The sequence below is a fragment of the Eulemur rufifrons genome, chromosome 6 (assembly GCF_041146395.1).
Source record: "Eulemur rufifrons isolate Redbay chromosome 6, OSU_ERuf_1, whole genome shotgun sequence".
Classification (NCBI taxonomy): Eukaryota; Metazoa; Chordata; class Mammalia; order Primates; family Lemuridae; genus Eulemur; species Eulemur rufifrons.
In genome coordinates, this window is record NC_090988.1 from 10,375,144 (window position 1) to 10,400,422 (window position 25,279).

Consider the following 25,279-nt stretch of genomic DNA (forward strand, 5'->3'; position numbering starts at 1 on the left):
AGTATGCTACAAAAGGGAAAAGATGCAAACATAAACAGGAAAGATTAGAAAGAGAAAAAAATAATAAAATGAAAGAGAGCATTCAGGAAAAAGCAGGAATGTATGGGGAAAAAGCAGGGAATGAATATTGAGTACAAAAGTGAACACATAAAGAGGAAAAATAGAAGTCGCAACTGAATCAGCACAATTTCCAGCCCTAAATTTAAGCTTCAACTGACTGGCTATAAGCTTCTTCCTGTTTCAAATCCCAATGGGGCTACAGGGTCAACTAAAGAGCAGGACTGATCACTAATACAGATATGATCATGCAGAAGAGGAGGAGACACACAAATCACTGTACTTTCAATCCCATATATCACACAGTAGCTGCTGCTCAGATCTATACCCGCTTCCAATTATCTGTCTCAAGGCATCTCTGTAACTGACACTGCTGATTTAAGCAACTGATTTCATGAAACACAGAGATTTAGTTCATGGCAGCAGATGATAATCTGGAGGGAAAAGAAAATAAATTTTTCCTACTGAAGCAGAAAAAGGTCAGGGAAAAAAAAAACTAGATTAAAATAAAATGTTGGCTGGATGCAGCAGCTCATGCCTGTAATCCCAGCACTTTGGGAGGCCAACATAGGAGGGAATGCTTGAACCCAAGAGTTCAAGACCAGCCTGAGCAACATAGGGAGACCCTATCTCCACAAAAAACAATCAAACAAACAAACAAAAATTAGCCAGGCATGGTGGTGCATGCCTGTAGTCCCAGCTACTCAGGAAGCTGAGGCAGGAGGATCGCTTAAGCCCAGGGGTTCGAGCCTGCAGGGAGCTACAGGTGCAACACTGCACTCCAGCCTGGGTGATGGAGCAAGATTCTGTCTCTAAAAAATAAGTAAGTAAATAAATAATAAAACAAAATAAAATGTTGAGGGAAGCAGTCCACAGATAGTTCAGAATGGTAATCACTTGATGGACAAGAATTATTTATATAGCATTAACCACAGGAGATTAGCTATGTCTGTATAAAATAGCTACTACCCTCTTAAACGATAAGCTTATCAAGGGCTACGTGATAAAAAAATATAGTAACAAAGGATAGGTAACATTGTACAAGGCTATGCAGGGAAAAAAAAGAACTTGCATCCCTCCTGATCTTTTTTTTTTTGCTTTTATTATTATTTTTAATTGACACATAATAATTGCACATATTTATGGGGTACCGTGTAACATTTCAACACACATATACAATGTATAATGATCAAATCAGGGTAATTAGCACATCTATCACCTCAAATATTTATCATTTTTTTATGTTGGGAACATTCAAAATCTACTCTTCTGGCTACACACAATAAATTCTTGTTAATTATAGTCACCCTATAGTGCTACAGAACAGTAGAACTTATTCCTCCTATCAAGCTGTACTTGTGTATCTCCTAACCAACCTTTGGCTACCCTCTACCCTAATCTTTTCCCCACTATTCCTGGAGGAAAAAGTAACACTGGACTAGGTGGAAGGCATGAAGAATCATACATTCCTAGCCCTAACACTGAGAAGTCAACATCTTTTCCATAATTAACTGTCCCAGAAGAGCAGTTTTAGATGTGTGTTTAAGTATAATCCCAAAGGAAAACCTTATCACGCAATCAAAAATAAAGACCTAACTCTAGGAAGCCAACAATCCAGCCATCTCTCTCAGGTTTGTAGCTGTTTTCTGGAATGTCTGAAATGGAAACAAACTTAACACCACTAAGTTGATATGAGCCACACACCCAGAAGAGTAAGCAGAGGAAGCGAAAATGCTAGGCCCTCTGCCTGAAAACTGAGTAAAGGAGCTGGTAATTTAAGGCAGGACTGTGCGCTTTGATCACACCGCACATCACCAAAGTAAATAAGAGTAGAGACACTTAAAACACTTAGCATCTGTTCTCCTCCAACTGTGCCCCCCAAGTCCCACTCTAGCTCCAGTTTCCAAGACTGCAACTTCCCCAGCCCAATTTTCATACACACGTTTCGACACCCTCTCACACTCCTTTACTCCCCTACCCTCCCTCCTTCTGCTCTCTCCTGCAGTTTCCACCTCCGTCCCTTTCCCACCCTCACAGAACTGCCCACCTCTGATACCACCCACCGCGGGACTTCCCAACACCTTCCAACGTACGCGCCTTCCCCTCCAGAGCTAGTCCCAGGACCCAGTCTTTCTCCCGTCCTCCTGGCCTAAGCACATGCCCCACCCTGACCACCGACCCTATGTTCCCTCCCCACACCTTGACATTCTTCCATCCAGGATGTCCCCACACCACACCCCACGCCCCCTCCTCTGCAAGGCCCTAAACTCTATTCTCCACCCCTCCTCTTAGAGCCCTGCCTCTCGCACTTAGCTCAGCCCCACCAACGCCCTGGACTGCACCTGCCGCTAATTCTCAAGACTCATCCTACGGCCTCCTCACCTAGCCGGCGTTCCTAAGCAATCCGCTCGGCTCTCTCAGCCATCCGTTCAGTAGCGCACCCAACCCTGGCAGTGGCCGGGTTGGCCTCCCGGACCGTTTCCCATTGGCTGGCTCCAGACCAATACGACACTTCGGAAGAGCGATAGGATTAAGTCACTGTCCGTCAGGCTCGGAGGCGGGGATCAGACCACGCTCCCGCATGTTAACTGGCCAATGTAGCCATCACTTAGCAGGCTGGAGGCGGGACTGTGTACCCCAGTCGAGCTGTCATAGGCCTGCGCGTGAGAGCCAAGAGCGCGGAAAGAACGTGCCCCGAGCAGTTTGGTTGAGGGCCGAGGAGTTACGTGTCGGTCTGCGGACCGAGCAAGAGTCGCGGTGGGAATGTGTGGTGTTGCCCGGTCACGTGACCGGAAGCGGAACGTAAGCCGCCGAGGAATAAGCTGAGACTCCAAATGTCAAAAAGCAGGTCTGTGAAGCCGCTCGTCTTCGTTATTGAGGAATTTTTTTTTTAAGGTAGAAATTGGCCATTACCTAATATAAGGTTAAAGGAGGGTAAGGAAGAATTTTCTGCCTATTCTCAATGAAAACCCAAACGCTTCCAGTCTCGCTCGTGCTCAGGCTGGTCTCGAACTCCTGAGCTCAAAGGATCCTCCCACCTCGGCCTCCCAGAGTGCTAGGATTACAGGCGTCAGCCACCGCGCTCAGCCTGTCACAATTCTTAAACTTTATCTTAACCCTTATTAAATGCAGAGCAATTAACACCAGTGCATGAATCTGTCCATTTAGAAGTTTCTAGCAAACTGCATGTACTCAGATCTAAAGCATCCACTTTCTAATTCAAGAGCTGCTGCAGGCCGGGCGCGGTGACTCACGCCTGTAATCCTAGCACTCTGGGAGGCCGAGGCGGGTGGATCGCTCGAGGTCAGGAGTTCGAGACCAGCCTGAGCAAGAGCGAGACCCCGTCTCTACTAAAAATAGAAAGACATTATATGGACAACTAAAAATCTATATAGAAAAAATTAGCGGGGCATAGTGGCGCATGCCTGTAGTCCCAGCTACTCAAGAGGCTGAGGCAGTAGGATCGCTTAAGCCGAGGAGTCTGAGGTTGCTGTGAGCTAAGCTGACGCCACGGCACTCACTCTAGCCTGGGCAACAAAGTGAGACTCTGTCTCAACAACAACAACAAAAAAAAAGAGCTGCTGCAACAGACAATTCAGCTATAAAGATAGAATAAAAAGGGTAGTATTCTGAATTATATATACCTGTCCGGCTGTGGCTATCCCTGAAAAAAGCTTGTATGAACAATTCCTCAGATCCTACTGGTTGTGATTAAAACTCAAGCTAATTTTCATTTTTAGTGATGTGAGTGAGCCCCCTTGTTTTTGGTTACTAATTGTTAGTCTGCCTCAAACTGCCATTCTGAACTTAGCAAAATCAGAGCCTAATCTTTGATTCCAATTTCCTAATCACTGTTCTCAGTGTCCATACCCTAGTAAAAAGCAAGAAAAGTTACACTGCTTTTGTGTGCATAGCTGATTTAGGGTTGTTACAAATTCCTATTATTGCAGATACACCTAATCTAGCCTTTATACAGGCTTGGCCTCTCACTTACACTAATAAAACTTTGGAGACTCCTCACTTCCAGTCAGTTAAAGCATTTTTTGTAGCCAGGCACAGTGTTGAGTATAAAATCATGTACCTTCATCCACTCAACCTCTCTCACCATTCTAAACTGAAATGCTTCTACATGGTACAAACTTCAGGCAGCAAAGAGGTGGCTGCTTAAATAACTAAGGTTACTTTTAAAACTTAATTTTAAAAACTAAGCTTAAACAAGGAAATCACTGATCAGTTACAAACTGATGAAATACTAAGGTCTTCTTTAAAACACCCCTATGGTAACCTGGAGGTAGTTCTCTGCAATATTATTGTCAAATGACCGGAGACGTCATAGGAGAATGCTGTAAATAAATCTTAAACTATCTTACAATTATTTGTGCACAAGCTAGAAAACAGTGATCACTTCCAAGAAGCTATTTAAAAACCCTCCTTCCATCAATTGCATAAGCATTTCAAACTTGGTTTACAACTCCCAGCAATAATTTTTAATTCCATATTTTGTCTTGCACATAGTAAAGGTTTCTTTTAACTAAATGACTCATCTCTCCCCTTAACTAATGGAATGTTCAATACACTGGAATCTAAAAGGGTCTATCTCCCTCATGGATACACAGTACAAACATACATATAGACTGAAACAAAAAACTCTAACAATCCCAAAGTCTTTCACAAAGTGTAAATATGATTATGATCATATAAACCAAACTTTCTCAGGGAACATTTTTCAGGGCCAGTCTCTGAAATCTGAAAACTATAACCAAATTATCCAACACAAAGTGTTGTGTCCCATGAATACACTTCTCCAGTGCATAATTTGTAAATTCAACCACTACACACTTTGTGGGAAACCAGCTCACGTTTAATTGTGAAATTTTAAAATCATACAAGTATTTTGACATTGCCCCCATATTTAGTCTCTTATAATGACAGGAAAACACCAACCAATCACAGGATTTAATGGGTTTAATAGTTTACCCCTTCAGTTCCTATTTGCAGCACCCAATATTCCTTTGAAATACCAGACAGACCCGGCAGTGGCCAACAGTAAATTTCTGCTTCCCCAGAGTTGAAAAGTTCAGGTTCTCTGAGTATTGTGTTGCAGTGGCACTTGCCAGAATTGGTACCTCCCCATAGTTGGGGAATTTAAATGTACCAGTGAAAAAAGCTTTTTCCCCTTCAAGGGGAAGAAAAAGAAAAATTACTCTAAAACCTGGCAGATCTGGCTGTGAGGTCTTTCCTCCTGTCCCATCGTTTCATCTCTTCAGGCTTTTTTTTTTTTCTTTTTTGCAGTGGAGCAAGGGAGACCAAAACCTAACCTGAGTTACAAGAAACAAGACAGTGATGGCTATAAAAGGAGTGACCAGGAGCAACTGAGATACTCCTTTACCTCCCACATCCAACGTATGTGCTTCACAGAAAAACAACAAAAATAACAAATCCACAAAATACAACAGCTAGAATTACAAAATCCATTCATCCAAGGGTGGTAGAAGGCAGGAAAGGTGGGAGGGTAAAATGGCACAGGGAGAAAAACAAAGTATTCAAATCAGTCCAGGCACAGGGGATGGCAAATGCTAGAAAATAGCTGCAGAAAAACCTGTGGTCCTTTCAGACTCACGGTGGTGTTAAGAATCCACACACTGGTGTCAGGAAGATTCTGCCTTATGTGCACCAGAGACAAATCTTCCAATTCCTCAGAGAGAAGTGAATATGCAGAGGGCCCTTGGCAGCGTGGGTCCTGCCTTCCCTGGCAGACGGAGGTGAAGCAGGGAACAGAGCTGCCACAGCTCCCCTCCAATCCCACCCATCCCTTTTGGGTGGCAGGCAACTCAGTGGCCTGCAGCAGCCTTCAGTTTGGCAGGAGATGGATGCGGCGAAGGGAACTTCTCTGCAGAGGTTGAGCTGCTCAGGGCAGACTGCAGATACACTGTCTTGTGGAAGAGTCTGTTGCTTAAAAAGACCACCAAGGAGAAGAGTCTCAACTGGAAGAGGCTAAAAGGCAAGAGACCCAACTTGTTAGCTTCGGAGTTGATCGAAATTATCATTTCACTTGTGACAGTTTATTTTACTACACTGACTTTAGAACTACACAGGGAAAGATAAGAAAACTGAATTTTTTTTTTTTTTTTTAGACAGAGTCTCACTCTGTTGCCCAGGCTAGAGTGCCGTGGCGTCAGCCTAGCTCACAGCAACCTCAAACTCCTGGGCTCAAGCAATCCTCCTGCCTCAGCCTCTCGAGTAGCTGGGACTACAGGCATGTGCCACCGTGCCCAGCTAATTTTTCTATATATATATTTTTTAGCTGTCCATATAATTTCTTTCTATTTTTAGTAGAGACGGGATCTTGCTCTTGCTCAGGCTGGTCTCGAACTCCTGAGCTCAAACAATCCACCCGCCTCGGCCTCCCAGAGTGCTAGGATTTACAGGCGTGAGCCACCATGCCCGACTGCAGAAAACTGAAATTTGATCAAGGAAGTACAGATATTAAACATACGGACTGAAAAAGCAGCTAAAAAATGCACTGGGGCCTTTGCATTTGCATTGTTGGTGTAGGAAAAAAATGTAAAAATGTACTGGGTCCTACTGCTGCTGTGAATGCAATGAAATCACCAGTTTTGAAATACTGGGGCTCTTAGAGGAAAAAGTCATATTCTAATTAATTCTGATTCTAGAAGTACTTTTCTAGAGCTGGTTTCAGGGTATAAACTTCAAGCTATTTCTGAAGATATCACAGGCTATCTGTGGTTTCAAAAAGAAGAGTTAAGAGAAAGTCAATTAACCTTCCTAAGATACACAGTGAGCACTGCTGGATAGCAAGAGCATGCAAAAACCCAAAGCAGACCCAAAATTTCTAATATAAGTATCCTCACTGACTTAACCAAAATTGATCAAAGATTGACTGAACTTTTCTTTGAAGTGTTAAAATTTTTAGAGTGATGCTATTATTGCTAAAAAACTCATTTTAAAATATTTTATGAGGCCGGGTGCAGTGGCTCAAGCATGTAATCTCAGTACTTTGGGAGGCCGAGGTGGGAGGATTGCTTGAGGTCAGGAGTTCAAGACCAGCCTGAGCAAGAGCTAGACTCCATCTCTACTAAAAATATAAAAATTAGCCGGGCATCGTAGTATGTGCCTGTAGTCCCAGCTACTCAGGAGGCCGCGGGAGGAGAATCGCCTGAGCCCAGGAGTTTGAGGTTGCTACTACAAGCTAGGCTGATGCCACGGCACTCTACTAAGGGCAACAGAATGAGACTCTGTCTCAACAAAAAAAATAAATAAAAATGTTATGATTATCAGTAAATTCATGTAGCCAAACCATATAGCCCACTACTTTAAAAGTTGGCCATTCTTTTTTTTCCTGCCTGCCTTTTGCTCACCCTTTGCTGTGACAATGGGTCTGGTTGTCATCTGTGGTGTATGTATCATGCTCTGTAAACCTGTATCTTGCTCTTGCCCTATAATCCTAGCTGTCTTTCCTCAATAAACCTGATTTTCATGCTTGCCTTGGAAAAAAAAAAAAAGTTGGCCATTCTTACAAAAATGAGCCTAACTATAGATGTTCACAAGGGCCTTATATTCAGTGAATTGTTAAATATTAAGTATATAATAGGATCACTCTAGAAATATACAAGCATGTACATATCATGGGGAAAAGTTTGAGATATATCCCAGAAATGTTTTTCTCTCTTCAAACTTGTATAGTAAGGTTTTCCTGCCATGTTGTTATATTTTTTTTTTTTAAAAAAAAAAAAGGTCTCATTGACATAATTGTGGTGTTACCACCCCAATCCTTCATGAAGCAAAAACTTCACTGACTAATACTTACTACGCTTTGCCAGGGGTCTTTGCTTCATTGGCGCTGATAATGAATAAAGGAAAGAGGATAGAGAAGAGGCAGCCACTGTTTAAAAAAAGAGAGAGAGAGAAAAGAATTAGTCACCTTCATAAAAGCCATGACTTTGGAGAAGAGATTAGAAACCCAAAATTCCTTTGCCTCCATTGTAAACATCATGGTTTGATAAAACCTTAATATATAAAACACACCTTTCAGAAAGAACAAAGGATTTTCCACACTGGACATGTTTAACACTGCTCCAGGAGGCAACATAGAAGGAAGAATATGGGATGTGGGGATATGCAGACTAGATTTTAATGCTAATTGACAAATGTCTATGACTCTGTCAAGGAGAAAAATTCTGTAAGTTTCCTGATAGTCAAATAAGAATATAGAATGTATAGCATAGAACCAAGCACATAAAAGGCGCTCACTACATGAATTTTTATTTTTACTTGTTTCCTTCAAATCCCTGTAGCCAAATTACCTGATAATGTAAGAGGACTGCATTGCTGTGAGAAAAGCCAAGGGCAATCCAAACCCAAAGTAGTAAGGCCAGTTCCTTTCTATGTTTGACAACCGCTGGTGCATTTCAATTCCTAAAAGAAGGGAGCCAATACAATTAGAAATATTTCCTTTTAATAGAGTGATTAAGTAACTATGGTAGACAAACTGTTTGAGAGGCTTGAGTTTTAGGTACAGATCTATCATTTGGAACACAGCTAAAGCATATAAATTAGAATTGAATAAATCTGATATAAAGCTTCTATGCAAAGTTTTTACAATCCAGTAATCACAAGCTGACAGGCTAAGTGAATTAAGAATTTCAGCACCAGCAACCCTTTGTCAGTATTAGTTTGGAACAAAGCAATATATTAAATAAAAAGGATGCCATCCTGTAGAAATCAGTTAACCTCTTTCAACCACACACGCCTGGATAAATATACCAAGGTCTTTTTAAAAGATCTGAAAGAATCTGAATGCTGATGTCAATCTCATTTCCCTAATTTAGAAGTCAGGCTCATTTATGCCATCTTACCACCAGTCAGAGCTGTTATGACATTAACCACCAAAAAGATAATGCTATTCCACTACATCCCCCAGCCTCAAAGTTAAGGGTTAAACCCACTAAGCCAAATGTAAGCTCTTTCTTGCCAACGAGGATATTTCTTTCCGAAGATAGTTTGCCATAGGCCTAACTATTGAATAGCTTAAGAAGTCTGCTTAGCAGTAGTAGCATTTCCAAAGTAAGCTTCGATGTTCTGGGTTTCTTTAGATGGACTTACCTTTATTGAACCAACGATATTCAAAGCAATATAGTGAGTAGAGAAGGGACATATGCAGGAGACTAACCAGCTGACCAACAAGATGGATGGGAAAGAGACTCACAAACATTCCCTGGAGAACAAATATGGCAAATCTTAATTGCAAAGCTTCAGAGACCTAACACCATTCACCCACCACCCTCCAATAATCACTGAGATAGCTTCCTAGACGCTCCTCATGTTTCTGAATAGCAGGAAAGTGGAGACTACTCAGGGTGGCAGGGAAAAGCAGGTAAATTCATGTTTCTTATTAATTTTAAGATTTTTAAATTCTTTTGCTGTTTCCATGAAAAAATGATTTAAAAATCATTACCTCCACAAAGCACATATACCCCAGTATAAATACCATACCCTGTCTTTGTGAAGCTCCTTTTAGTGAAACTGTTTTTTAAAAAATAAACCTGCCCATGTGCCCCAAAGGCCAGTCTCACCTGGATAAGGAAAAGAGCCTGCAACAAAAGGTTGAAGAGCATGTCAGCAATTATTTTGCTGACACTAGGAAATGGGTGAGGCTTCCTCCCTGATACCTCAAATGCCAGGTCAGCTATATCCTATAACAGAGAACATACACCAAAACATTAATTAAATGTCTCTGATATCCATCCCCAAAGATAAGGCCACTGCTCTGCCACTAAAAACTGCTTTTCTTACCTAAGAAAAGCCCCCAGACATTTAGCAATGAGATGAACACAAAGATCACCCACTGGCTTCTTGGCCAAGAAAGGTCAAGTCTGAAAAATAGGTCCCTATATGGCCACTAACTTCACAGACTGAAACTTGTCATCTGTCAACCCATCATGCTATAACTACCCAGACTCCATTCTGCCCTGGACCTACTTGAAACCAAATGGCATTCACAACTTTGCTAAGCACAAACAGGGGCAGCACCCAAAGAGCACTGAAAATTGATGTGAGGAAGAATTCCAGCCATGACCAAACATCTCCATGTAGTGATGGATCACCTAAGAAAGGGGGAAACGAGTTATTAGATTAACTGGAGAAACGGAAAAACAGAAGACCAAATATGGAACTCCTAATTTTTGGACTATTCTTCCCTCCCCAACCCCACATCTTTTTTTCTTGCTAGCATATATACCTAGCTCAAAGAGTCTAATTCATAATAGACATACCACATTCTAGCCACAACTCCAATTGAGAGTAACAATAAAGATGTGCTACTTATCTTAAAACAAACCTGCATACATGGTGGTGACTGAGATGCCAGTGATTACCAGTATACAATTTGCAGGAAACCTCCTGGGTTTAAATCTCAGCTCTGCCACTTACTAGTGGTTTAACCTGGGTAACTAACTTCCATTTTTCTCATTCACAAAATAGATAGAATAGCACCCATCTCGAAGGGTTGTTAGGAAGTCTGAGTTAAAAACATCTAAAGCTCCTGGTGCATAGGAAATGTTCAGTAAACCAAGGAACATCTCCCACCTCCATCCCCAGAAGACAACAAGAAGCAAGATATATATTTTACTCACCGATAATTCGGGCTGTTACTGACTGAAGCACAGGAATAAACACTCGATAAAATAAGAGGAGACTAAACTAAAAAAAAGAAACAACAAGGTACACATCAAAAGTCTTTCTTCAAAATAACCATTTCAAGTTTCAGTGTAATAATTTTACATGAGACTAACTTTTATAAATCAGGACCCTGAAAAAGCACTAAAATTGGACCTGTTTCTATTTCCCAATACTCCAGTTGAGAGGTACAAACCTGATACTGGCTGTAAAACAGTGAAACTTTTGCAGGCAAAGAACATTTCAAACATTAATAGTATATGCAATGCCTATATTTTGGCCTGAATACTAAGTACAAAGTAATGCTTACTAATTCAACCTAAAACTAACATCTGAAAACATCTGTGAAATGTTTAGATTAAGATGAGTTGAAGGGTGGGCATGGGCAATATACATAACCTAAACTTTTGTACCCCCATAATATGTTGAAATAAAAAAAAAAAAAAAAGACGAGTTGAATTACACTGAATTCTAAGTCAAAGGAAATATTAACTACCTGTTCTTCAAAGTACCCAAATTTCACTTAAGCCTATGTTGGTTCTCAGTTAATTGTAAGCAACCTTTTATGCTATGGGTTTCAATAGTAATCAATTCTAGCCAATCATTATGAGCAGAAGGAGGGAGAAATTTGCTCTTGTCCAGTAGCCTCTGCTCTTCCCATTTGATCCCCATAGTTGCTCTTAGCCAAAATGTCCAGACAATGTCAAGAGAAATTATTACCTATAATACTAAAACTTGTGAATGAGTCTTTTTTCTTTCTTTCTTTTTTTTTTAAAGGCTGGTGAAGTGAAGCAGTGGGAGCGGAGATGAATGAGTCATTTTTTTAAAAAATAATAAAAGTATATAGGCCGGGCATGGTGGCTCATGCCTATAATCCTAGCACTCTGGCAGGCTGAGGCAGGAGGACTGCTTAAGGCCAGCAATTTGAGACCAGCCTCAGCAACATGGGGAGACCCTATCTCTGCCAAAAATAGAAAAATTAGCTGGGCATGGTGGTACGCACCTGTAGTCCCAACTACTTGAGAGGCTGAGGCAGGAGGATAGCTTGAGCCCACGAATTTGAGGTTGCAGTGAGCTATGACGACGCCACTGCACTCTAGCCCAAGCAACAGAGTATATATTCAGGGCTATCTATATATAGAATCCTGAGTTATATTCCCAAGCATATATCATCAGGTGAAAGCTATTTGTCTCAGTCTTTTAAGAAAACAGTTGAGGCCAGGCGCAGTGGTTCACGCCTATAATCCTAGCACTCTGGGAGGCCGAGGCAGGAGGATCGCTCGAGGTCAGGAGTTCGAGACCAGCCTGAGCAAGAGTGAGACCCCATCTCTACTAAAAATAGAAAGAAATGATCTGGACAGCTAAAATTATATATTTAGAAAAAAAATTAGCCGGGCATGGTGGCGCATGCCTGTAGTCCCAGCTACTCGGGAGGCTGAGGCAGAAGGATTGTCTAAGCCCAGGAGTTTGAGGTTGCTGTGAGCTTGATGCCACGGCACTCTAGCCCAGGCAACAGAGCAAGACTCTGTCTCAAAAAGAAAAAAAAAAAAAAAAAGAAAACAGTTGAGAACTATCAATCTAGCAACAATTTGAAGAAGCTTATAAGGCACCTGGAATATGAGGAAAAAGAACTTACCCAGAATACTCCACCATTCCAAGCACAACACTGGAATATTCTACTAACAATACGTGGCTCACTGAAAAAGAACACACATATTTAGCTTATGAGGCATATAGGTTATTTCCCAATTGTCATTCAGTAGCTCTCCATTTCATACCTTTTGTTGGTACCATATTACTTTGCTGCACTTAATGTTCTCCCAGTATTATAATGTCAGTCAATGAGAAAAGGCTAAAAATATTTCTGGAGAAGCATTTTTTTTTTTAATTATTTTCTAAAATCTCAGGTTGGAGAAAATTAAGAGAAAGTCTAGGCTGGGGCTCTTTTATCAATAAATAAATCCACATAGGCTCCCCTAGAAGTACCCATCAAACCAAATACTACTTTGTGGTTCTCTATTCAGCATTCTGATTTTTTTTTTTTTTTTTCTTAACCCTATTCTGAGCAGGGATTATTGATTGTTAGAGCCTAGTTTAAGTCACTGTAGGGGAGAAATCACCTATAACTTTTTTCTTGGAGAAAGCATAAAAACCAAATAATGGGATACTGAAACTTCAAGTCACTACCTATGTAGGGTCGTCCCTGCCTTGGACATTGACATCAGCCTGCACTCCTTATTACCTCTCTTGCTTCCGCTCTATACTCTGGGCTCTCCTCTGTGCCAGGACACTAGTCGCCCTTCTTCGACGCTGCTCCTCTCTCTTTTGCTGGATTCGAGCATCCAGCTTTGAGATGGTACAAATACCCCATATGGAGTCTTTGATTCCCTACAGACAAGGATATTATTTTTAAAGGAAAATTATAGATCAGAGAAGATTTTCCAAAGTTACATATAGTAAAGTAGAAACCACTGTATTTATTTTGCTATACAGCTTAAAGGACCTTTTGATTTTTTTTTCTAACTTTTAAAATACTGCAGTTTACAGAAGAGTTGCAAGAATAATGGAGAACTTTGACATATCTCTTGTCCAGATTCACTAGTTTAATATTTTGTCACAATCATCAATATACGCGCACACTTTTTCCGAATCATTTGAGAGCAAGTTGCCACATCAAGTCCCTTTATTTTTAATTCTTCAGTGTATGTTTCCTAAGAACAATATTTTTTTTATATAACCACAGGGTAGTTATCAATTCAAGAAATTTAATACTGAAATACTTTAATCTGTAGTCCATATTCCAATTTCTCCATTTGTCCCAATAATGCCCTCTACAGCATTTTACTCAAGAGCTCAGTCCAGAGTCACATATTGCATTTAGTTGTCACATCTCTTTAGTCTCCTTAAATTGGCAACAGTTCCTTAGCCTTTGTCTTTCTTTTTGAAGAATACAGACCGATTATTTTATGGAATTCCCACATCTTAAGTTTATTTCCTCACAATTAGATGCAAAGTAAGCACTTTGTGGCAGGAATATCACAGATGGTGTGCCCTTCAAGGTATCATATCAAGAGGCACATGATAGCCGTTTACCCTTGCTGGTGATGATTTTACATACCCAATCAAGGTAACATCCTGCTTTTCCATTTTTCTCCAAATTTTTCCTCTTGCAGCTAATAAGCAATCTGGGGAGACACTTCTGAGACCATGCAAATATTCTGCTCATCAAGGTCTCCACCCTAGATTTAACATCCATTGAGAATTCTTGCCTGAATTAATCTTGATTACCATGGGTGCAAAATTTTCCAGTCCCTCCACACTTAACACTATGAAGCCAAGTTATTGCCTTCCCTTACACTCTTTCAGTATCAATTAAATGTCTACAGTATTCCCTATATCCTGTACTAAATCTAGAGATACACAGAAAAATAAAACACTTATCTCCAGAAGGGACCACAGTGGGACCAAGGTTGTAGAAAGACACATAAAGAAATAATTAGGCCGGGCGCGGTGGCTCACGCCTGTAATTCTAGCACTCTGGTAGGCCGAGGTGGGCGGATCGTTTGAGCTCAGGAGTTCGAGATCAGCCTGAGCAAGAGCGAGACCCCATCTCTACTAAAAATAGAAAGAAATTATATGGACAGCTAAAAATATATATAGAAAAAATTAGCCGGGCATGGTGGTGCACGCCTGTAGTCCCAGCTACTCGGGAGGCTGAGACAGGAGGATCCCTCGAGCCCAGGAGTTTGAGGTTGCTGTGAGCTAGGCTGACGCCATGGCACTCACTCTAGCCTGGGCAACAGAGTGAGACTCTGTCTCAAAAAAAAAAAAAAAAAAGAAAAAAAAGAAATAATTAAAACGTGGGAAAGCCCCAGGATAAGAGCACTCCACATAAATATAGGCAACATGGTGGTACGGCTGGAGGAAAGAATGTCCTTAAAGAGTGTATGACAAAGGAGGAAGTTGTTGAGTCTAAAGATAGTGGACAGTGTGTTGCTCCAGTGACAGATGCACTTAAATCTCTGACTTCATCACAATGCAATATATCAACGTAGCAAAATTGCACTTGTAACCCATGAATATATACAAATAGAAATTTAAAAAAAAAAAAAAACAGTGACAGAGGGATTTGCCAACCATATTTGAAGAGCTCTGATAGCAGAATGGTTACTGTCAGTACTATAAACACCAGGATTGCCTATCACCTAATTCGAAAAACTATATTCACTCATTCATCCACCCAGCCACCCACCCACCTATTGAGCATCTTCAATGAGTTATATACACTGGTCATAGAGAAATGCTGAAGAAACTTACACCTTAGCATGAAGACACAAGTAAACAAAAAAAAATATAGCATAGTAGTAGGTAACTGGGGTATTCAATTTCCTATGAAGGCAGAAAAACGGATTCTGGAAGCAGTGGCCAAGCTGGATTTAAGGATGGATGGCATTCTCACCTACTATCATTAGACAAAACAAATTTTAGAAATAACAGTGGGATACAGAGAAATGAGCAAGTTTATATACTACTCGCTGATAGCATAAATTGGCACAGTGTACCCATGACCTTTTTTTGTCTGAGTAATTTTTAGTCTTAACTTTGCTTTTATCTTCTAAAGCTTCCACCAATAAATTTTTTAATCAGAAAATTCCAAATATCTAAGACAGTTAAGTTCAAATGGCCAAGGGACTAGAATGTGCTAGGATGACAGGATCCCCACCTCAGATACATAGTCTCCTGGGGCAGACAAACATGTAAAAAGCACACTGAAGGACCCATCCAGGGTTGACATTTTATAGCATAAGAATGGAAAGACAAGAAGGTAAAGGTATTAAAGGTAGATCATATTGCATAAAGTCTTTTTAGCCCTTCTAGGATACTCCTTCAATTCCCCCTCTTTTACTCGAAGGTAATACCTTTTAAACTCTCCCATTTAAGAAAGAACTCCCACCCCCACCCCCGGAACTGGCCTCTTTTATGCTCCTGGATATAAAGCAAGAGGGGTTACACCTGGGACATCAGATGTCAGACATCCACTAAGAGTAGTAGAATTTTGTGCAACTGGTAATCTGGGTGACTAGGTCCTAAACAGATCTTTATGGGACATTTTCCTACAGCATCCTTACTCATACCATGTAGAATGGGGAGAAAAAAAGATAGGTTCTGTAATTTAAATACAAATTAAGTAGTTTAGGTAATAGTACTCTACTAATGTTCATTTCTTAGTTTTGAGAAATGTACCATAGTTATATAAGATGTTAACATTAGGAGAAGCTGGTGAAAGATACACAGGAACTCTCTGTACTATCTTGCAACTTTTCTGTAAGTCTAAAAATATTCCCAAATAAAAAGTTAAAAAAAAAAAAAAAAAAAAGCAGCTCTGGAGCCAAGCTGACCAGGGTTCTAATACTAGAGATATTCACCAGATTAAGTCTCCCAAGTGCCTGCAAGATATAGGATAATATCTCTTGAGTAATGTGGACTAAAATGGAAACCTATACGTGAAGGACCCAACAAATATGATAAAAATTCCAAAAATAGCTAAAAGATTTCCTAATAAATTCAGCAAAAAGGTCAAGAATGAATTCCTAGGAACAAGATGTACTCACCCTGCCAAGATCCTGGAGAAAGGTTTTTACACTGTCAGCCATCTCTTCACCACCCAAACTATCAACTACACAGAGGAGAAAGAAGCACCCCAAAATCTCTCATCATGAAGGACCTGGAAACAGAGCATGATGGGGAAAAATATCTTAAACATAAGTTACTTCATATACATTTCTACATCCTGACTGCATATGCTTGTAGCTCTAATAGAAGAGCAGTAGATTCCAACAATTCAGTAGATACTAGCACTAACACAGTGAACTAAGTGAAGCTACTCCTGTAACAGCTGAAATCTAAAATCCATAAATTTTTTTTTAATCGCTCTCTACCCTTTCACTTTTACATCGGGTAAAGTGCTCTTGGACTGGTAGTCTCCTCTGAGCCTTGATGTCTCTAAATATTCCTCCTATACATTCCAAGCACTTTTAAGGATTTGGAGATAGACGATAAGTACATTTCAATATCCTCTTAAGCAGTTTTTATGCTTGCTGTATACACTCAAACACTTGCGTGAAAATACAAGAGCAAGATAAAAGTTCTTACAAAAATTACTAACTGTGCACTTTAGTCATGCACAGAACCCTCCAGCACACTGGAAAGTTTAAGGTATGACATGAAATTGCCTACCAAGATGTCAAAATAGGCCTATATTTTCTAACTTTAAATATATACATGTATGTATAACTTTAATAAACATGCAACACTGGATTTTAAACTAGGCCCCCAAAAAGTTCATATACATACACATACACACACACACATTCTTTAAAACAGTAAGGCTTTCTCTATTTCTCAAATGAATGGGAAATCTAGTTTCAAAACTTAAGAACTTGAGAGTTCATGTGTATAAATATTCTTAAAATATTATTCCTTCATTTAATTTCTTTAAGATGAATAGAAAACCCACCTCCAGAAATTTAAGAACTTGCGATTCTCAAGTTCCCAACCCCCCACTAAACCAAGCTTCGAGATTCTCAACTTAAGAAGTATGACCACAACATAATGACAAAATTTCACAGGCAGCCTGTATAAACCTCAAATTTCAAAACATAAGCACACTTTCCCTGACCATTAACCAGGTCACCAAACAGCACCTCATTGACCCAAATGGACTAATGCCACTCAGAGCTGGGAATACAGCAATAGGAAGGCAACTTGCACAATACCACATGTACCATTTGCTCCTTGAGTCAAATCCTACACAGATGGGCTCACTTCAGATAGAGAAGTTTCTAGGGTAAGAAACTTCTGTTAATACTCCCACCCTTCTCTCCTGAACAAACACCTCAGAGTTCCAATCATGTAAGTATAGCCATACAGACACCATTCTCAGGGTTGTGGTGGGCAGATCAGAGGTGGGTGAATGGCAAATGCTCAGTGATGATATGCAAGACACTAGTTTGTAAAGACTATCATGGACCCACCCTCTTAAGCAGCTACTTGCTCATATATAAATTAAGGGTACTAAAATTCATAGGCTTTTTTAAATACAGAGTGCAACATGAAAATAAAAACTCAGAATTCTATATAGACATAATCCTACTAAAGAATGAGCCAACTTGGAGATTTAAGGAAGCCCATTTCATAGTCTGGATTTCACAGGGCACTGACAGGGAACCTGAAATGTCTGTCCTAATCCAGAATAGCTGTGTTATTTGAACCTCAGCCAGTTAACACCTGGTTTCTGCATGTACCAAGTGGCAGGGTACCCAATGACCAACAGTAGTCTTTGAAGGTTAAGTCACTTCAAATATATACCGAGATCCTAACCTCCTTCCTACAGGAATATATTTGGTGAATTACCCAGTTTCACAAATAGCTGAGGTATGGTATAGAGAAAAATTTGCCACAATCTGAGACCACACACAGACTGAATAACACAGGAGAAATCCTGCAACTGAGCTGGACTGAATTAAGATGCACCTGGTTCCCATCATTTAACAGGTGGGGAACTGAAGTTTCAGAAGTCAAATAGCTTGACCAAAGTTAAGGCGAGTGAATGGCAACTACAGCAAATTTCAGAACGTAGATGTAACCCTCAGTCGAGATTTCTTTTTACTTTAGCCGTGCAAAGATTTTTGTTTAACCCGAGCATCCCATGGACAAATAATCTCTCTTAAACCTTAAATACATCTGGCCATTAAATTCCTAACAGTCATTAGAACCTACCAAGCATCTGCTGAGGCACAATCCTGCACTTTCATTTCTGAACCACTAAGCCCAAGCCCCGGAAAGCAGGAAGCTGTCATAGCCCACTCCAGGTACAGGGAAGGTAAACATCCTCACTTCTCACCGGGCTCCACGGACTGCCTCCGAGGCTACGGGTCCTGTCAGTCGCGTCTCCCCCGTAACTCCTAGGCAAATTCAGCTGAAAACTGGTCTCCCTTCCCAACCACATCTGTGCACCAGATGCGGACGACGCTTCCCTCGGTCACACAGAGAGCTAAAGATAGCCGCTCCGCACCTGGGGCAGCGCCTGTCCGGGAGCTGCGTCTGGCACCCCGGCCTTGCCCCGCTCTCCGGGGCCCTTCCCGCCACGGGTCCTCTCCCGCAGCCGGGCCGGGAACCTCACAAGCCCACGCTCGGGCCCGGCCTGCCTTGCCTGCCCTCTCACGCCCTCCCGGCCCCGGCCGCCCACCATGGGCTGCGCAGCGACCGGGGGCCTAGATCGGCCGAGCCCGCACCTACCTGCAGCTCCGCCACCGCGGCTCCCGCCCGGCCCCGCGCCCTCCGGGGGCCCGCTCGGCTCCTCCGCGCCCCGGCTCCCCGCTCCGCCCGGGCGCTCCCAGGGCCGGGGCCGCTGCGCCCGCACTGGGCATGCCCGGGCCGCACGGGGCCGCCGGGAAGTCGGGAGACGCGGAGGAGCCGCCGGGGCGCAGGGGGCGGGGCCCGGCGGCCGGGCGGGGGGGCGGCGCGGGGCGACGCAGCCTGGGAATTGTAGTCGGATGGGCGACTCCCGGCTCCGCCTGGCGGCCGCGCACCGCTCACCACACCTGCTCCCTAACCTCCTGTTTGCCGAGCCCCCTCCTGTTCTCTGCCCTCCGCGGTTTACTCCACAGCGTTGCTTGTCTTTCTCCTCTGTTCCTACCCTCTCTGTCACTCCCCATTTCTTCTCTCCTTTCCGCCACCTCTAGCTCAGAGTTTTACATCTATTAATAGAAGCTCTTCAGTGCAACCTTCATTTGGGGGAAACCTAAAGCCCAGATTCAAGATCAATGGCAGAACAAATACCCAGGCCTCATGACTCTCCTCCAGTTCAGTGGACTCGGGAGGTGTTGACCTCCACTCCCAGCCCCATTCTAGAATAAACTAGCCCCCTACCCCTACGATGAAACCTTCTTAAGGAAGAGGACTCTCGCGGAAAAGGAATGTAAGGATTCACAAGAGTCAAGAAGAGTAGAAACCCTGAAGTAGAGGTCCAGCCTAGGACTTATATATGGAAACTCCAGTAGAGAGGAGACCTTTGTTTGTTTCAGCCATGGGCAATCATCTCTTTTTCACTGAAAACACATCTAGGAGTATTCTCACAAATCTCCTGTTCTCATAAATCTACTGTATTTACTGCACCATTAAAGTCATAAAGAGACATTTCTAAACTTTCCTTTTGCCCAAATGAGTAAATCTCTTTATTTATTAAAAAGAACTACATAAAAAAGATTACTTCTTTTGAAATTGAATTTTGATTAAAATAAGCAATCCAAGTGCTGAGGCTTAGAATCTTGTTATAATGAGATTTAAGTGGCTTAATGATAAACTGGTCATTGTAACTATTACTTAAAATAGCACTTCCTCCGAACTATCTTTTATCAGAAGTGTGAATTTAGAAAAGATTTTAGAAAGAATTTCACAGGTGTTGAGATGGCACAAGCACTCCTCTTGGGAGGGGCCTGCTAGCCACCCCAGCATGGAAACGAAGAAAAATTCAGAGTCCCTTCAGGAGTAGTCCCAGGAATTTAACTAGCTTTGAAAAGTGAGTGGGCAGGCAGGGCGTAGTGGCTCACGCCTGTAATCCTAACACTCAGGGAGGCTCAGATGGATCACTTGAGTCCAGGAGTTTGAGGTTGCAGTGAGCTATGATGACTCCACTGCAGTCTAGCCCAGGAGACAGAGCAAGACCCTGTTTCAAAAAAAAAAAAAAAAAAAGAAAGAAAGAAAGAAGGAAGAAAGAAAAGTGAATGGGCAACCTGATGAGGACGATGGCCCTCCAGGTAAGCCAGAGTCACCGAGGGTTAGGTGTTTTGGTTCCGTATGGAAAGTAAAAGATGGCATCTTAACATATTTTTTTTTTTTAATGAACAGGGCTTTATAAACATATGTTTTTGAGTTGTTTTTCAGAAACCCCCACTTGATAGAAAATTCAGAAAAAGGGGAACCAAGGAATTGAACTCTGACCAGAGTTCTTTGTTCTAAGTTGCTCCCTGAGAGGCCTGGAGAGAGTCACTCCCATCGTGACATTCCTTTCTGCTAATCCAAGAATCTCTGAATCCACCTATGATCCCTAGCATACACACCCCACCTCACCCCCATTTTGGGCTAGGCCTATGTATAACTTCCATGCATTGATTTCAATTTCTGCTTTCCTGAAACATGCCGCTGCTTTAAAAATCCTCGCTTGTAAGCCATTGAGGCGTTCGGGTCCTAACTTTTAGCTGCCTGTTCTCCTTGTATGGCACCATACAGTAAAAATGCCTCTTTCTCCCACTGCAACTCTTGGCTTCACTGTCTCGCTTTGCTGCACTAGGTGAGTGGACCTCAGTTTGGTTCAGTAATTGTATGAGTCTAACTTGTTTGATGGAAAGAAATCTTACAAATCCCAACACGTATAATAGAATTTAAAGTTAAAAAACAATAATTATGCCTTACATTTTCAAAGAGCTCCCACATACTTATGTAAGATTAGATGCCACCCGTAAGACAAGTAGGGAGAACACCATAATTTGGTCAGTATGGCTGGAACTTAGAATAGGATGAGAAAAGATAAAATCCCTATTTACTGAGTGTCTTCTATTTGCCAGACTTTTTTCTAATAATAGGATTTAGTGGTAAGCAAGGCAGACAAGACACCTGACGGTAGTATTTCTGTTTACCTGGTGGCCATGGGTCACACAGGATTGTTAGCAGTGTGATTTAGGGTGGGGACTTTGTGTCATGATGTGGTATCAGCTAGACCTATAGAGAGGCTGGAGACAGATCAGCCATGTGGGAAGTCAACCATGCCTGTGATGGAGTCCCAATAAAAAGTTAAAAAGTGAACACCAATGCTCAGGTAAGCTGCCCTGGCTGGCAATATTGCATCGATGTCTAATCACACATCAATGCTGGGAAAATAACATTGACCATGACTCTGTAGGGAGAGGACAATTAGAAGCTCTCTGGAGCTTTCCTAGACTGTCCCATGAGACTCTCCCCTTGGCTAATTTTAATCTGTATTTTTTAGCCATAATAAACTGTAATCATGAGTATAACAGCTTTCAATGAGTTATGTAAGTATCTCTAGCAAATTATCAAAACTAGGGGTAATCTTGGGGACCCCTGTGCTTGCAATAGGTGTCAGCAGTAAGAATGGTCTTGTGGACTGTGCTGTGCTCTTCTCATTTCACAGTTCACCAAAAGGCATTGTAGGCGCCAAAGGAAAATTTCCCCTTTGCCCTCTGAAGGTTAGCTGAAAAATCAACTCACAAAAGGCAGATTAATTGAAGATAGGCATACAAATTTATTAATGTGTACACAGTGTGAATGGAAAAGAATCCAAACTCTGTTAAATAATTTAAAGCGGTTTACTCTGAGCTGAATATGTGGGAACATGGCCTGGAGACCCATGCCTAAGAAGCCTTAAGCAAGTGGTCTCGCTGTGGTTGGGTTACAGTTTTATTTTATACATTTCAGGAATTACATGTAAACCCATAAATCAATTGGAAGGCATACATTGCTTTGGCCCAAAAAGGTGGGACATCTGAAAGGCATTACAGGTTATAGGTGGGTTTAAAGATTCTTTGATTTGTCATTGCTTAAAGAAATGAAGCTTTGTCTAAAGGCTTGGAATGTTTTAAGTTAAGGACTCAAGTGATCTAGTAAGTAAACTGAGGACCTGCAGGTGTGGTTTAAGCTTTGTCTTGTGTAGCCTTAGGTCTGTTAATGAGTTATAGAGGATAGCCCCAAGAAGGGAAAGGGGGGAGTCCACTTGCTCAAGGCTTCTTGGGTGTGGCTCCAGATCATGGTCCTCAAATTGGCTCAAAATAAGTCTCTTTAAATTATTTAAAAAAAAAAAAAGAAGGGAAAGGGGCATGTTGAGGCATGTCTGTCGTCCCTTCTCATAGCCAGCAACTCAGATTTAGGGTATTTCTGAGGTCCCGTTGGCCAAAAGGGGGTCCATTCAGTAGGCTGGGGGGTTTAAGGTTATATTTTAGTTGACAATGGGGAGAATCACAGAGTGACTACCCGCCCTCCAACAAAGTTCATAAGTTTATTTTACCATTCTGGCAAAACAGGGTATGGTGGTAAAACAAGTATGGGAGAAGGGAGAAGAGGAATTCTGTTCAGGAGCAATAAAGTATCACTAGGGAGAATGAATGGATGGAGAACAGAGAGTAACTTATTTTATAAATAGTTTTCTTTGAAAATTGAATGAGCCTGAGAGACAGATGTTGCTTTGTGAAAGGGTCAGTTCAGATGTGGTTACATCCTTAGTCTTACAGGGAGGTGAAGAAAAAAAAACAGTTGTTCTTTTTGGTGCGTCTGGACTTTAGTCAGAAAAAGGAACTTCAGAGAACAACTTTATCCTGGCTCTGGGAGAGTCTGTTTGGCACAGGGGAGGTCAGAGAGACATGAATCTTCTTCAGCTCAGCATGTCAAAGCACCGTATTTTGGGCTATTGATTTCTGAGCCCCAACAGCATGCACTAGAATGTTCACAGCAGTGTAAACTAAATAAAATCCTCAGCCCCCTTGCTGACTGAAGGGACCACCTATTGGCCAAGGGGACCCCAGAAAAACCTTAAAACTGAGTTCCTGGCCATGAAGGGAAGAGAGGTCAGATATGGTTCTTCATACCCCCTCCCTTTTGGAGTTTCTTTTCTTCTCTTTTTTTTTTTTTTTTTTCAAATTCTCTGATGAAATTTTACCTTTTGGAGTTTAGATATTAATACAACAATTGACCAACATTAACATTAAAACACAGATCATAAGACTGACAAAATAGACTCTTTGTGACAATAAAATACTAAATTATTAACAGGACCTAAGGCCATACAGAGGAAAGGTTAAATTACCTGCAGGCTGTCAGTTTACTTAAGAGATCACTTGAGTCTGGGTATATGTCTGGTGGCTTGTCTCTAATTAACAGACTTCCTTAATTTAAAACATTCTAAGCCTTTAGACAAAGCTTCATTTCATTAACCAATTACAAATCAAAGAATCTTTAAGCCCACCTATAACCTGTAAGCCCCTGCTTTGATATGTACTGGCTTTTTGGGCCAAACCAATGTATATCTTCCATGTATTGATTTATAATTTTTCCTGTAATTCCTATCTCTCTAAATAAAACCAAACTGTAATCCAACCACTGTGGGACCACTTGCTGAAGATTTCTTGGGCATGGCTCCCTGGGCCATGGTAATACATATTCAGCTTAGAATAGACCTCTTTTGGGCCTGGTGTGGCAGCTCACACCTGTAATCCTAGCACTCTGGGAGGCCAAGGCAGGCGGATCGATTGAGGTTAGCAGTTCAAGGCTAGCCTGAGTGAGAGTGAGACCCTGTCACTACTGAAAATAGAAAAAATTAGTTGGGTGTGGTGGCTCATGCCTGTAGTCCCAGCTCCTAGGGAGGCCAAAGCAGGAGGATCACCTTAAGCCCAGAAGTTTGAGGTTGCTGTGAACTAGGCTGACCCTATGGCACCCTAGCCCGGGCAACAGAGCAAGACTCTGTCTCAAAAAAAAAAAAAAAAAAATAGACCTCTTTAAATTATTTTACAGAGTTTGGGGTTTGTTTATTTGTTTGTTTTCTGCTAGCAGCAGCATTATTCCTAACTGCCAAATTCTGGAAACAACCAAAACATTTACCAACGGTAAATGGATTTAAAAACATGTAGAATCTTTATACAGCAGAATACTATATAAATAAAAATGTATCAATCTCATGAATATTAAATTAGGCAAAAGAACCCAGACACAAAAGAATATACATACTGTAGGCAAAACCAATCTAGGTAATAGAAATCATATTATTGGTCCCTGGTAGTCTAGTAGCTAAGAAAAAAAAACATATTACTGGTTATATTTGGGAAGGAAGGAGGAAAGGGACATGAGGATATTTGGGTTGCTGGTACTATTCTATTTATTGGTATGGATGCAGGGGTACATGGATGGGTTCAGTTAGAAAATTTGTTGAGCTGTACAGTTTGTGCTTTTTTTCTGTGTGGTATATTTCAGTGCAAAAATTATCATTAAAAAAGCTTAGCCAGGTGCAGTGGCTTGTGCCTATAATCTCAGCTAGTCAGGAGGCTGATGTGGGAGGATTACTTGAGGCCAGGAGTTCAAGCCCAGCCTGGGCAACATAATGAGACCTCATCTTTAAAAAAAAAAAAAAGAAAGAAAGAAAGAAAGAAAAGAAAAGAAAGAAAAAGTTAGCTGGGCATGTCGTTATGCACCTGTGGTCCGAACTAACCCAGGAGGCTGGGACAAGATGATTGCTTGAACTCCTGAGTTCAAGGCTGCAGTGAGCTATGATTGTGCCACTGTGTTACCAAACCAAACCGGGGTCTGCTCACCCAGCACAGCAAAGCCAGATGATGAGGCCAAGAGTTGCAGGAGAAAGAGGCATTTTTACCGTATGTCACCATGCAAGGAATATGAGCAGCTAATGCTTAAGACCTGAACTCCTTGGTGGCTTACAAGGCAGAGTTTTTAAAGGCAGAGGTAC

General features: G+C 41.5%; 2 protein-coding genes across 2 annotated transcripts in view; both read right to left on the reverse strand.

Annotated features, from left to right (window-relative positions):
• Positions 1 to 2,507, reverse strand: part of STT3A (STT3 oligosaccharyltransferase complex catalytic subunit A) — a 29,701-nt gene extending 27,194 nt beyond the window's left edge. The window contains exon 1 of the mRNA XM_069470753.1: positions 2,440 to 2,507. The gene's annotated coding sequence lies outside the window, so the exon portion shown is untranslated. The remainder of the gene's footprint in view (positions 1 to 2,439) is intronic.
• Positions 2,508 to 4,906: 2,399 nt separating this feature from the next.
• EI24 (EI24 autophagy associated transmembrane protein) lies at positions 4,907 to 19,186 on the reverse strand. The gene is made up of 11 exons (XM_069468704.1): positions 19,051 to 19,186; positions 16,365 to 16,477; positions 12,995 to 13,140; positions 12,389 to 12,449; positions 10,710 to 10,776; positions 10,057 to 10,181; positions 9,651 to 9,770; positions 9,181 to 9,292; positions 8,382 to 8,493; positions 7,886 to 7,960; positions 4,907 to 6,051 (listed from the first exon to the last, which is right to left on the reverse strand). The coding sequence occupies exons 2-11, from the start codon at positions 16,404 to 16,406 to the stop codon at positions 5,889 to 5,891; spliced, it is 1,023 nt and encodes a 340-aa protein (XP_069324805.1). The 5' UTR covers positions 16,407 to 16,477; positions 19,051 to 19,186; the 3' UTR covers positions 4,907 to 5,888.
• Positions 19,187 to 25,279: the final 6,093 nt, after the last annotated feature.